Below are 13810 nucleotides of genomic sequence, written 5' to 3'. Positions count from 1 at the left end.
CAGTTATTAATGAATATCTATTGTGAGTGATGCTCACCTAATGTTGTGGCAGGATTCTATGAGAATGTTAAATTGCTCTTTGGACCCCTTTCAAAGGAACAATACCAGCATCAAAAGCTTAAAATTAGATTTAACAGCTCTGTAGTTTCAGTTCCCAGAACACAGTGCAAAATTTGTACCGTTTCCTCTCCTGTGATCTTCTAACTTAATTTTTGGAAGAAACGCTGCAACGAGACAGATCTGACATCTCAGAAAGCAGGTTCCTTACTACTTCACTACTGAACAGATTGAAAAGAATAAAAAACAGATAGTCGAAACAAAGGGGGTAGCACACTAGGTACAATGCATAGAATGAAACTTTTTCTTGGGCTTGCGATTATTCTGATGGCAGAACAGTGAGCTAGGAACCTGGATCTTAACCAGGCTGCAGCCCACACCAGCAAAATCAAGGCCAGTCTCAGCATTTTTTTCTTTATACAGACTAAAACTTGCATGTTTCATCAAAGCACACAGAGCACCTGTTTTGAATCCTGGAAGCAGAAGCATGCCAGAGAAAGTTGTTTTATAGAAATAAGGAATCAGGGAAGGGACAATAATTCAGTTCTTAAATTCTTACTGAGGATCTCAAACTCATCTCCGTTATTCATTTCTGCATCATTATCTTTTGCATTTGCTGCGCTTGTCATGATTCAAATGTAAAAAGGAGAGGAAAGAGGGAACTCTAGTGATAGAATGGTACGTTGTTCTTAAAACAAACAAACAAACAAACTTACAAGGGCGATACTGTAGCAACTATGGCCACAGCAATCACTGCATTTGGTTTCATACTCTTTCCCAATGCATCTCCTGGTCTGTAGACCCCCATGAGGAGCATTCATTTCAGCTGCACGTACTAAAGTAGTGCTCCTGCAGCTCTACAGTTAGACCCAGCTACAGGGGAAAGCAAAACAAAAAAAAGAAAACAAACAAACAAAAAAAAAAATCAAAAGCACTCCACTGCCCTGAACAAATTAGGCCTGAACAGAGCAACTGAGCAACAGGATGTCAACACTGATATATGCAAGATCATACATACTGGAAAGGAACAGTTAACTCTCCATACCCTGGAGGATTTAACTGCTCAGACAAAGAAAGAGGAATATCTTTATTGCAGGCATCTCACTATAGAACAGCAGTAAAGGAAAAAACATGTGAAGGCACTAAAGCAGCAGCAGGGAGATGATAATATACCTACTTGTCTGCATGACACACTGCCTTGAATGCAGTGCTCAGTCCTAACTATTCTTTCTCAAAGCAATACACGGAGAGGTCAAAAACAGGTGCCACAGGCATACGGCCAGCTTCCAGATCAGGAAAGACTAAAATTGTCAGTTCAGACATAGGATAAAAAGCCATGGATATAAGGACTGGCAGAACGAGGTCTTTTAATCACAAGAATCTGAACATAGGAAAGCAAGGAGAACCATCAACAGAAAACATATTCAAGAGACGCAAAAAAAAGCAAGACCAAAAGGTAGAATTCTCAGACTTAAAACGGTCATACTCTAGATCCACTGTACCACTCAGTACCTGTTCTGGCAAACACAAAAAAGGATAGAGCACATAAAGGTCGTATAAGCTATTGCCCTCCACAGCCTTAAGTGTTGCCCATACCTCCTTTTCTCCAGTAAAAAGCTTGATTAGTGAGACTTTATGTTAAGAGAGCATAATGCACACATACAGAGAGCAAAGATACTGAAAGAAGAAAGAAAAACATTAAGAAAAAAATTGCTGTAATATCAAGATTTAGTGTAATTCATTGTGCCAAAACTATGTAAAATATCAAAACAGAAGAAAGTTACTGAAGAGTGGATTCTACTGGACCAAAACAACAGAGTCATCCTTAATAAGCACTTTAGAACAGCAGTAAACAGAAGCACTGTATTCAGCTTTCTGGAAAGAGTAGTACTGTGCATCCTGTTCTCCCTACTGCCATTTTGCTCTTCCTGGTATTAAATATTTCCTTTTACATAAAGGTAGTCTCACGTAGCATCTTCCTCCTCTTTTGCTCTCAAGCTCGAAACCACAAGACTGGTAAATGTGAAAAAGTTTTAGAGCACTGATTCGCTGTCTCCTGTTGGTGGAAGTGCTTCTGCAATTCCCTTCTCTCTTAACGCTATGAGGTAAAAGAGAAGACAGAGCCTATTGTGCTAGGAGAATCTAAACTGAATAACAAAGAAATGTATTGATATGTTTTTATATAATTGCTCTCAAGCTATGATTTTAAACTGCAGTTATTTCAAGAGGAACAGTAATACTCGACTGCACTACAGTAATTCTAGATGTATATATTCTAGGGTTTTAAATGCTCTAGGTAACCCTGCTTGAACAGAGGCGTTGGACTGGATGATCTCCAGCGGTCCCTTCCAACTTCAACCGTTCTGTGATTCTCTGAAACACACAAATAGCTAAGAAATTTCTTTTCTCTCTCTCTTTTTTTCTTTTTAATTAAAGTTCCCCTTAGGTATAAAGTACAAGTGAAATAATTCAATATGTCATTTTCTCGATTCTTAGATCACTAGTATAAAGCTAGGATAGTATTCTGGTAAGACTGGACAAAAACAAGGGGGATAAAGACAATAATCCATGCACACAATGCTACAGCAGCATTTAAGGACAGGTTGCCAATAGTATTTTTATACAACTGGCATTTTTAAACTTCCTTCCTAAAAAATTAAGTAGTAGTTATTCTTATGTAATACCTCTGCCATAGCTAAACCCTGAGGAAAATGCAATACAAGTTGCAGAATGAAGCTGATACAACAGCAAAGGTTATGAAATGCCCTACAATAAAAATGAGTTATTTATATATACAGCCTTTGACATTCATATAGTTAGCAGTTATCCGAAAAATCCCTACTCTTCCAAGCAGTCCAGTGAATCTTGTTCTTTTAAGAATTATGAGATATGAGCTCAAGAGCAGCTGAGCTGCTGCAAATCCCATTATCTTCACAGGAAGCTGCACGCACTCTGCACACCTTCAGATCTGGTAAGTTTAAAACAACTGGCAGCAACCTTGTCTGATGCAGCTGAAGTATTCTTGTAAAATTACTTAGAATGAAGCAGGTTTGTTATTGTAATTATCTTAATGACTTACTGAGAAAATGCTGGTCATCTTTACACAGCAAGAGTTATCGAGCTGTTACTATGTGAAAAGCTTTTAAGTTATGCGGGCTTTCAGAGACTTAAGAACGCCTGATTTTCAGTCCTAACCTTAAGAACATCTTTTTAATAGTCAAACAACCCCAGATCGCTTTTCTTTGGTGCTGACACAGCATCCAAACTAAATTCAGGGGAAAAATGTTTTTACATTTTGAGGCTATACACATTGCAATGAAACGTTCTGCTTCACAATCCCGACTGTTCCGCTGTTTGCTGAGAAATTAAACAAAAATAAGCCAACTATACAGTTCAGCCTCCAGCTATTCACAAAAATATGACTTTAAAGAATTAACACAATCCAGGTTAGAAGCCAAGTTACTGCATAAGACTATGTCACATCACGTTAAGATGACCTGAAGTAATTTGTATAATTTGGGGGGGGGGGGGAAAGCTTTCTTAATACTTTTCTCCAAATTATTTTGCTTTTTTTCTGGGAGAAGCTGCACTATGTCTCCTGAGGCCAAGAAAAACACACACACACACACACACAAGATTTTGCCCTTGGCAGAGAGCAATACATCACGCCCCGGTGCCCGTGCTGCGGCTCCCACAGGGCTATGCCAGCAGGGCACAAACGCTCTCCCCAAGCCCCGCTGCCAACGACCGAGGCCGGCAAACTTACAGGACACGGCAAGGCCCCGGCGAGCGGCTTCACTGCACCGCCCGCCCCCTCCGTGCCGCCGCTGAGCGGCTCTCACGGCGGCACTTCTCGGTGCCCTGCGAGAGCAACCGGCTCTCTCCCGCCGGCGGCTCGTCCCACGCGTCCGCCTGTCCGGCCCGGGATCACCCTCGAAGGACAGGCCGCAGCAGGGACACGCGTGGCGGCCGCTCGGGGGCAGCGCAGGGCAGACAGCCCTCCTCCTCCTCCTCCCCGCGGTTCGCGACGCCGGTAACTCACCAAGCGTGCCCGAGGTGCGCGTGGTCGTACACGGTCGGCCCGCAGCTGTACCTGCCGAGACAGGGACACCCTGAGCCGCGCCGCAGGGGACACCCGCCGCCGCCGCCGCCCGCCCCGCCACCCGCGCGGGCAGCCCCCGACCAGGCGCTACCAGGTCGCCACTCCCTCCTCGCCCAGCACCAGCGGCTCCTTCCGCCGGCTCCGGCTGTTGTACGCCACGACGCCGCTGTGCCTCCCGACCGGCGGCAGCCATTCCCGCCGCCGCGCCGCGCAGCGCCACCTCCGCGCCGGCAGCGGCGGCTCCGCGGACAGCGCGCCCCCGCGGCCCGCCGCCCCCCAGCGCGGCCACCGCCGAGCGGCCGCAGCGCGCAGCATGGCCTCGCCGCCGCCACCGCCCCCCGGCCCGGCCCAGGCACCGGCCAGCAGGCGGGGAGCTGCCGGCACCGCCTCTCGGCGGGGAGGGGGCGAGGCGGAGCGCGCGCGCAGCCCTTGGCGGCTGTTGCCGCGACACCCGCGCCGCCTGTGCCGGGAAACAGCAGGCGAGCGGGGTAGCTACAGCCGGAGCGGCAGGAAGAGGAGGGGCGTGGGGCGGTCCGCGTCCTCCGCCGGGGGAGGTTGGGAGACCGGCGGGCCGGGCCGGGCCGGGCCGGGCGGTGCCGCCGCGGTAAGTGCGGCCGCTGCGCTGCGTCTCCTCAGCCTGGGGTCGCGGCGCGGGTTCCCGGTTCCCTGCGTGGGCTGCTGGGCTTGGCGGCCCCGCCGAAACTCGGCCGCATGCGTGAGTTTAACCGCATCAGCGCGCGGTTTCTTCTTTAGAGGAGTTTTTGGTGAGGCTGTTCTTTTTAGGAAGTTGTTATTTCCTTAATTCGCTGTGTATTTCCATCCAGTCAAACTGAGATGGATCTGCTTTACTGTGCCGGGCATGTCACAGGAATGGTAGCCAGTCCTGGCTGTGCCTTTCCTAGATCGAATTTAATAAATTTGAGTCTCAAAAACCAGTTTTGTCTCCCCTTATTTCTAGGTGCCTGTGCAAAAGCCATATCCAGCTTACATGTTTTAAAAAATGGCTTGAGATACTGTTACCCTATTTTACAGCTATACTCAATGACTTATGCTGTCATCAGCTGATTTTCAAGATCCAGTTCCTTTCCAGTGTTATGGCAAGGAAAGAATGTGGGGTTTTTGATAATGCTTCTATCATCTGATTGCGGGGTGTTTTTTTTTTTTCCAGAGCATGCAGAGGAAACAAGGTGGTGGTTTAACTGGCTAGAGCACCTAGAATCACTTTGGAAATTATGAACTGCAACTACAGTGAATAGAAGTATAATGGAAGGGACACAAGGGTTGCCAAAAGTCTGTTTAAACTCATATCTTGTTTGCGAGAGTAGCTATGAGCAGGTACCTAGGAAACAGAACACTACAAGCATATATTAAACTTTCCCTGTCACTCTCAGCTTCTGACTAGGGGACTTCCTGAGTTGGATGTGTTTTTACAGTTTAGTAACCCTCAGTGGGTTGCTCTCCCATTAATTTTCTCCAGCCTCCATGAACACCCATCAACTTTTACCACCTGTGACATCCTCTGGCAAGGAGTACCACAGGTCTACTGCCATCTTCAGGAAACATCCTCTTGGCATGTTTTGAACCTGAGGCTTATTAGCTTCGTTTGCAGCTTCTTGCATTAGAAGAGAGTGAACAGTCAGTTCCAATACCTGCTCTCTGGGCTGCTCTCGGGTGTATTTTGCTATATGGACCTCTAAGCAGACTGTTCAGAGCGGAGCCTTTTTAAATTTCTTGAGCACTGCATTTCTTGCCTGCTAAAGCATCTGGCTAGCCTCAATGGGGACGATAATAAGGAATGATCACCACCTTCCTTATCTGGATATTGCAGAAAATAGGTTTGGCTGTGGTGAACTGCCTCGTAGAAGTCCTGAAATTGTTTCCTCTTCAATCTGCAAAGGACAGGTTTGGTAAATTTTTCTCAAATTTAACATCATTTGAATCATTGCACTTACATAATAATAGAAATCTCGGTCTTTATCAAAACAGGCTATCTACATCTTTGTTTTAGAGAGCATCAGTTATAAAGCCTTGCCAGTGGCAAATGTTTTCTTTTATTCTTAATATATAGTCATTTTCCACATTATTTTTCCTCTAGCAATCTTAACTTTTTTTATCAACCCCCCCCCCCATTTATGCGCTTGCTGTTTTGAGAGTAGCTAGGATGAAATTGAAGATAATATCCAATAACCTTTGTAAATGTTTGCTTTATATGTTTCACAGGCAGCTTCACTAGCCAATTATTTCAGTTTCCATAGTGAGCTGTTTTTGATGTCTTTACCGTTCAACACATCCTGTTAAGGTTTGTCATTAACTCTGTTGTCGTCTTTATTCTGTACAGTGCCAATCACTTTGAAGGAGTTCAAATCAATACAAAATAACAATGGATGTTTTTTAGCTTTATTTCCAGATTTAGCTATCGTGGAAGAAAGTGCCAACTGATCAGAGGAATGCGTAAGTTTTTTTTTTTTTTCCTCGATGGTTTCAGAAAGCTTAGTCTCTTGTGGTATCCAGACAAGCTTTAATTTAGCATTTAGTCTAGAAACCTCTATATCCTGCAATAAAACACTATTTTCTAAGTGTAGGAAAGGCTACAGTTACTATTAAATACTTTAAATAAGCAATTAACATCCTTCACACTTCAGATTTGTTTTAATGCATTAAGCAGTAGGATAAATTCAGTGGAACAGTCAAACGTATTCTACAAGCACTAAAAATTGAAAAAGTACTAAATTCATTTTCAAATGAAAAGCAATAATAATCCTGATGGATTGGAACCATTAATTATGCATCTTAAAAATACTGGTAGGTATTCTCAGGAACAGTCGGGCTATGGCTATATTTGGAGTAGGAGAAGGTGCCTTTAGAGCTTCCCAGCAGCTAGAGCCAGGGTATGCCTGATCAGTACCAGGGCTGGGCCTGTTGTGCTCCCATTACTTCTGTATTGCCTGCTGAGTAGATAGTAGGGGATGCAGTATGCAGAGAGGTACATCTCTGAATCAGAATCCCATTGAGATGGATATGTTTCGGGTAAACTGTTGATTTGAGGGGACACATTTCTACGTATAACTGTCAGGTCACATTTTCATGTTTTCCTTAGGAGCCATCAAGGCTTCCTTTTTTTTTTTTTTTCCTTAAATAAAAGTGGAAACCCTTAAGGTAAGCACATGACTCCAGAAGTCCTTAGAATCGGTTTATGTTATTGTCTGTCCCTTTATCTGGATAAGCCTGAAGGCAGTATGTCTTCCAGGCAATATTTTGATAGAAAGGAAAATCTGGTAGAATAATTCCACATATAATTTTCTGAGGGATATACTTGCAGAACAGTGCCTTTGGAGGAGCAGCTTTTTCTGTAATATATAGTAAGTCCCAGGGCCTTGAGAAGAGAGCCATTTCTTCATGCATTGGTTGCTGCATAAGAATGGAAGCTACCAGTATGTGCAAAGCAGCTATTTTCCCCCAAACGTGTCTATCTGTGTGACTAGCAAAAAGGAATGAAGTGAGGAGACACTGAACAATACGGAATGTGGTCCACTGTGCTCTAGAAGTGCATTTCCAAGCTGGTATCAAACAAGTCCTTAATTGCAAAAGACAAAATCTTTCCCAGCTTGTGGATACTCTGTGTTCGGCAGAGGAAGGGAAGTTAATGAAATGCCTACGACCCATAAAGCATGGAGCACAGGTCTGGTAGGGTGAGTAGCAGACTAAGGACATGATGGCAAAGCAACAGGACTGAAGAGGTATGGCTCTGTATGTTTTCCACTAGTAAGTCTGCAACACTTGTGTTGGATCTTTGGGTGTTCTGCTTCATCATGTATTTTCCAATTTCCAGTCCCAGGTTTTCAGACCAGGAGTACGATTTGTTCCCAACATCTGTAAGTATTATCACTGGGCAAATCCCAGAGCATATTTTGTAGCATACAGGAAAAAAAAGCAAATAAAAATTAAGCTAAAATTTCCTTTCTTTCTTCTCTGTTCATTATTTGGGGACATATTTTTGTAAGGTCTGACAGTTTTCCCCTAAGTGTTCGGTGGGTTGCACTCATCTTCTTAAAAATGAAAAGATGCTGTCTCAGAATTGCTGACATAAGAGAAAAGCAGTATCTGTTGTGTTACCAAGATCGTGGTTCTAGTATTCCTGGCCCTTGTAGTTAGATTCTAGTTCAGGAACCTAGCAAGGAAACTGACCTTGAGGATGTAAGTGGAAAAAGGGCTTGGAAGACAAACTACAAACCAAAAGTAAAGATGAGCTAAATCCATACCACTGAGCTGAATTTCTCTCTTAACAGTCTGTAATAGCCTGTAATTACAGGTGTGTTTTGAATTATCTTTTATATTCTTTCTGCCTTTTAAAACCCAGGTGTTTTATCAATTTGTCTAGGAATCTCATTTAATTTTTAAAAGGAGAATAAAACTCGTCTCTGTGCTTATTACAAATGTTTGACTCAGAAATCTGTTTTTAGCTCTGTTGTAAATTGTGTTTGGCCGTTCCCCAAAACATTCAAGAAGTAAAAAGCATGTTTTACAAAACAGAAATCAACTTGAGGGACCTATTTAAAAAGACTAATTCTGCAGAAATTAAACAAAACTGCAAAAGAAATTTTAGGGTTGATGTACAGAAAGAACAGTGAAAAAAATAAACTTTCCTGGTCTTATCAACAGCCTAACAGGCTGGACACTGACTTTTTTCCTTTCCATTATTAGAAGATACATTCTTTATTTGATGGTTTTCTCCTAATTGTTCAGTCGAGCGCACTTACCGTCTTAAAAATTAAAAGACGCTGTCTTAGAATTGCTGACAAAGGAGAAAAGCAATATCTGTTGCGTTACCAAGATCATGTTACTAGTATCTGTGGCCCTCGTAGTTCAGAAACCTGTGGTTCTATTATGGTGCAGATAACCTACGCATCAACTGCTCTAACAAATGCTACCAGATTTGCATCAGAAGTATTTGGCTTCTGCGCTACAGTTCATGGAACCAATCCTGAAAGCTTTTATGAATTTGGTCAGAGGTCAGATTCATCTTATTACCAGTTTTCTGAGGAGAAGGCAGTCTTGGCATTCTGTGTTGTCAGTTGTTTCCAACTGGTGAGATGCACCTTTTTTGAACTCAGTTTGGGAGTGTGGAGCCCAAAGAATAAGCTCCCCTCAATGTGTGCCGAGTCAACATTGGGACAATTCAGATATACTTCTGCCTCGCACTCCAAGGACCGCAGGGCACCATTACTACTTCTAGTCAAAATTATTAACTCACCTTCTACACATAGCTGCGTTAAGTGCAGCAGGTGCCAGGAAGAGACAGCGGCAGCCAGAAAGCATCAAGCAAGGGATGAGATGTGGAGCTACACCCAGGGAAATACAGAGCATTGCCCATTTCCTTAAGTAAGGCTTCATTTAAAAAAAAAAAAAAAACCTTAAAATGACAGGCCTACATGAGGTAAGTGTTTGAGTCTCATAGGTGATGTTCTTGAGCCTTTACTGGTAACCAATGGAGCAACTCTAGACGTCTAGATTTGTTTTCCAGATGTTGGGATCCATTAATCCCACATCATTTCCTGATGTGGACAGGTAGGTATTTCTGGCCCAAATGTCCATAAATGTTATGCACTATCCAGTGCATGGACAACGCATATTGCAAAAAAGTTTGAACTATGACTTTTGTCTGCTGGTCTTGATGCTTGCAAACGTCAGCTCTGCTTACCTTCTGTGTTAAGCTTTTGCAGTTTTGCTTTAAAACTTTCAGCCATAAGGGAAATGAATACACTTGTAAAATCCCATTATCATCTCCCAGGTAAGACTGATAAAAACCAAACAGACAAACAAACAAGCAAAAGATAAACATATGGAACTGGAGAAGAGAGGGATTATGCTACTAAATGGTCCAGAAACAGCAATTCATTAAAAGGGCTAACTCAAATCTGCGTTGTCTGTACTGATAAAATATATTGACTATTGATCAGAAGACACTATCTTTTCTAATAAACAAAGCTACAGCTGTAGTAATTACAGTGTATTTCAGGCAGCAATATTCAGTTAAGGCAGAAAAGAGAAAAAATGGCAGCTAGGATTCCTTATACAATCTATCCTCACATATTCAGTATCTGCATTTGTGGAACATACATCGGGGTTTTGGACCTTCTGCTCATATTAAGAGTTATCAACTTTATGCTGATGAGCTGGAATAACCATAATTACTGGAACATTACAATGCAACTATAAGAATAGTAGTTGTTACAGAGCTGGGACTGTTCAGCCTGGAGAAGAGAAAGCTGAGGGAGGAATCTCATCAGCGTGTATATAAATGTCTGCTGGGAGGGTGTCAAGAGGATGGGGCCAGACTCTTCTCAGTGGTGCCTAGCGACAAGACAAGAGGCAATGGGCACAAACTGAAACACAGGAAATTCTACTTGAGCACAAGAAAACACACATCCACTGTGAGGAACGTTGAATAGGTTGCCCAGAGAAGTTACGGAGTCTCCATCCTTGGAGATATTCAAAACCTGAACAGATATGGTCCTGGGCAACCTCCTCTAGCTAACCCTGTTTGAGGAGGAGTGGTTGGACCAGACAGTCTCCAACCTCAACTATTTTGTGATTCGGTTGATGCAGCAGCAGGTTCCCTTGATTCTCAATGCTGTGAGTCTTTAGTCACAGCAGCAGTCTTAACAGCTGCAGGAAAGTCTTGAAAATACGTCACACAGAGCTCTGGGTTTCTAAATGGAGAGATTTCTTATAAGGAGGTTTGGTGGTTTGGAGCAGAAACCCAGAGGAGGAGAGTTAGATACCTTACACTCTAGTGAAGTATAGAAAATAACAAGAAAATGAAGTCCACCAGTCTCTTCCTTCTCTGACACAAGTATCATTCCCTATGTTTCTACTTGTGACTGCTCCACCAAAGGAAGGAATGTGGATCTAATAAGAAAGAACTAAAACTCCATTCAAGATCTTCCATCTCTCACCTACTGCAGTTCAGAGGAAAGAGGAGGCTAAAATAACAAAGGAGAATGCAGAAAACGAGGAAAAGAAGCAGAGGTGGGAAGCTTTCAGCTCCACATGTTCCAAAACTTTCCTACCTGAAGATGAACATATATACCTGTTTTCTCCCCTTCTTAAAAAGATGACTGACATGCTGCTGAGCCCAGGATGTGATGCAGAGAATAAATATTTCTGGGTACAGGTATATTTAACTGGCACAATACAGAGCACTAAGAATCATATTTGGGAACTGTGAAAAGGGATCTTCAAAGCATATACCAAATACATTTTCAGATGACCCCATTCCCATCCTTTCTGCAAGATTCTGCAAGGCAATTCTTCATTGTAGGATTGGAGCAGGATTCTTCATTCTTCATTGTAGGATCATAACCGTCTTATGATGGTTTCTTCTGTCAGTCTTCTGGCCAACATGTGAGAGGATAAGAGAGCCAAATCTAGTAGTAGTCTGCGCTTCTAAGAGGCAGATGATAGGAAGTTCTCTATTCTCATTGCATCCAAGCCTATTAATACTTTTGAGTAAATTACTCAAGCCTAGCATGCCGCAGCTACACTTGAAAATTGTACCTTCCTAAATTTTGTTGTCTAGAAAAAGGGACTGAAGTTCTTTTTTAGTAAATTAGCAGGTCCTTTTATGAAATGATTTATTATTTGTATGTATAATCACTAGTTTGTGTCTAAAATGATGGTTAACTTCTTTGCAAGAACGACTTTCTTTTTGGACTCATTTAAATTCTTTTTAGCTGTCCTGCCTCTACCAAGTCATAATTACTGGCTTTGATTCTGACATTAGCCAGGGGACTGTTAACTACCTGTAATTGCTGACAGTGGCTCAGCTTCTTCAAGGCAAGAGTGAAACAGGCTGTAACTACCAAGCTGTTGCCAACAATTTAGGTATTCCCAGGCTAGTGCTACCATTATGCAACTCCCTCTCAATCGGAGTACACAGGTCCAGAAACACTGGCTTGGAGCATTACCTAGCTGCTGCAGTTCGCATAAGAATTTACATACCTCAGATCTCAGCTTTTCAAGGCTTACATCAGGAAGTAGAGCAACTCACACGAACAGAAAATGAGAGGAAGAAAAGAACTGAGTATCTACAAATGTCTTCAGAAGATGAGCAATTGCCTTGTGAAATCTGTCCAAAGAAATGGGATAGGGTCGGATGAAAAGCAAGTCTGTGCTATGGAGGAACTGCTCCACCCGGAGTACTGGGGCGCTTAACTCCCACCGGAGGCACTGGGAAATTGCTGCCTGCGCTCTTTTGAAAATTCCACTCTTGGTCTTCAGAGACTAAATTGATGACAGCAGCAGGAATATTTAAATAGTTAGATGTTAAGGTCCTTAGTCAGAGTCTGTCACTTCCTCTGTTCTGCACAGCGGCAAGCAGAACATTAGCGCTTAACAAACAACAACTGTCCCAGCAAGTCTGAGCGTTTAGAAACCATGAATCAGTCTCCCCTAAATTAGGGGATTGCCGATGACATCTTAACAGTAATAGAGGTAGAAGGGGGTTGCTGCTTTGCCTCTCTTGAGTCAGGTTATGTTTTCCAGCCTTTGTCTGCAACCGCCGGCTCGTTTCTAAAACGAAATCCGAGATTCTCGCATTACCAGGTGATGGCAGGCTCCGGAAAGAAAGGAAATTTAGGGAAGGAAATCTCAGGTAAACACCAGTACGTTTCCCTAACGAGACCTGAGATAACGTCGGCAGGCGCTGGCAGCGCTGCGTTAGTAAGTTGGGGTTTTTTTGTTTAAGAAAAAAAGGCCAATATTCAGGCTCCCCGCTGACACGCGGGGGGCTTCAAGCAGCCGTTGGTCCCGCCGCGCGCCCCGCCCCGCCCCGCCCCGCCCTCGCCGCCGCGGGGCTCCGGGCGGGGAGGGGGAGGGGGAGGAGGGCGAGGGCAGCCGCGGCAAACTTGCCGCCGTTCCTCCTTCACCGCCTTCAGCTCCCTACCGGATTTCGTGAGAGGGCAAACGAGGGACACCGGAGCCCGGCAGCCTTCACCAGCTCCTCCGGGGAGGGGGAGGCGAGAGGCGGCCCCCGGAGGAGCGGCGAGGCGGGGCGGGCGGCGGGCGGGCACCTCAGGGGTGAGCGGCGAGGGGCGGTGTCTCTGCTTGCGAGCGATACTGTTGTCTTGACAACTGGGCTTTCCGATAAAAACGCTGTTTGGACAACAGTAATGCCTTCGCTTCCCGGTGGCACGCACCGAAAAGGAAGGGGAAAACCACCCCCTTAAAAGAAAAAAGAAACCGCACACCACTTTATTTGAAAAGGACGGAGTTAAAATAAAGCCCCAGCTCTGGCGAAAGGCGCCTCCCCGGGGCTGTCGCGAGGTTGGGTCAAACGGCGCCGCAGCCGGTCCGAGTAAGCGCCGGGTCTCTGGCGCCGCTGGAGAAACGGGCTTTGCAGCCACTTGGAGCCATGGCTTCTTCTGCACCGAGCCTGCTTGGCGGAGGGAGGAGGGGAGGGAGGCGGGAAGGGACCGCCATGGCGGGGAGAGGAGGGTGGTTTTGCTGGGCGTGTACCGCAGCCCCCCCCCCCCCCCGTGCGCCCCTGCGAGGTGCTCGGCGTGGCCGCCGGAGCTGCCGCGGGGCTCCCCGGCTGGCGGCCGCGGTCGTTATGTGGGAGCGTCTTAGTCTCGGAGGGAGGGAAGGAGAAAA

At 44.7% G+C, this 13810-nt stretch overlaps 1 protein-coding gene and 1 long non-coding RNA gene across 6 annotated transcripts in view; one reads left to right on the top strand and one right to left on the bottom strand.

Annotated features, from left to right (window-relative positions):
* CARS2 (cysteinyl-tRNA synthetase 2, mitochondrial) overlaps positions 1-4627 on the bottom strand; it is a 43656-nt gene extending 39029 nt beyond the window's left edge. For 3 of the 5 annotated variants that reach the window (XM_009666398.2, XM_009666407.2, XM_068927395.1), the window contains exon 1: positions 774-925. In XM_009666398.2, coding sequence (XP_009664693.2) covers positions 774-874 — 101 coding nt within the window. In that variant the 5' untranslated portion in view covers positions 875-925. Of the gene's footprint in view, positions 1-773; positions 926-4099; positions 4151-4250; positions 4429-4515 lie in introns of those variants that run through there. The other 2 variants (XM_068927406.1, XM_068927378.1) reach the window with 2 other exon arrangements.
* A 125-nt stretch (positions 4628-4752) lies between these two features.
* Positions 4753-8115, top strand: LOC138064513 (uncharacterized). The gene is made up of 2 exons (XR_011137778.1): positions 4753-4874; positions 5328-8115. It is a non-coding gene; the product is annotated as an uncharacterized lncRNA (long non-coding RNA).
* The last annotated feature ends 5695 nt before the right edge of the window (positions 8116-13810 follow it).

Source organism: Struthio camelus, chromosome 1 (assembly GCF_040807025.1).
Source record: "Struthio camelus isolate bStrCam1 chromosome 1, bStrCam1.hap1, whole genome shotgun sequence".
Lineage (NCBI taxonomy): Eukaryota > Metazoa > Chordata > Aves > Struthioniformes > Struthionidae > Struthio > Struthio camelus.
The sequence above is the reverse complement of the archived record's forward strand: the minus strand, read 5'-3'. Positions and strand labels throughout refer to the sequence as shown.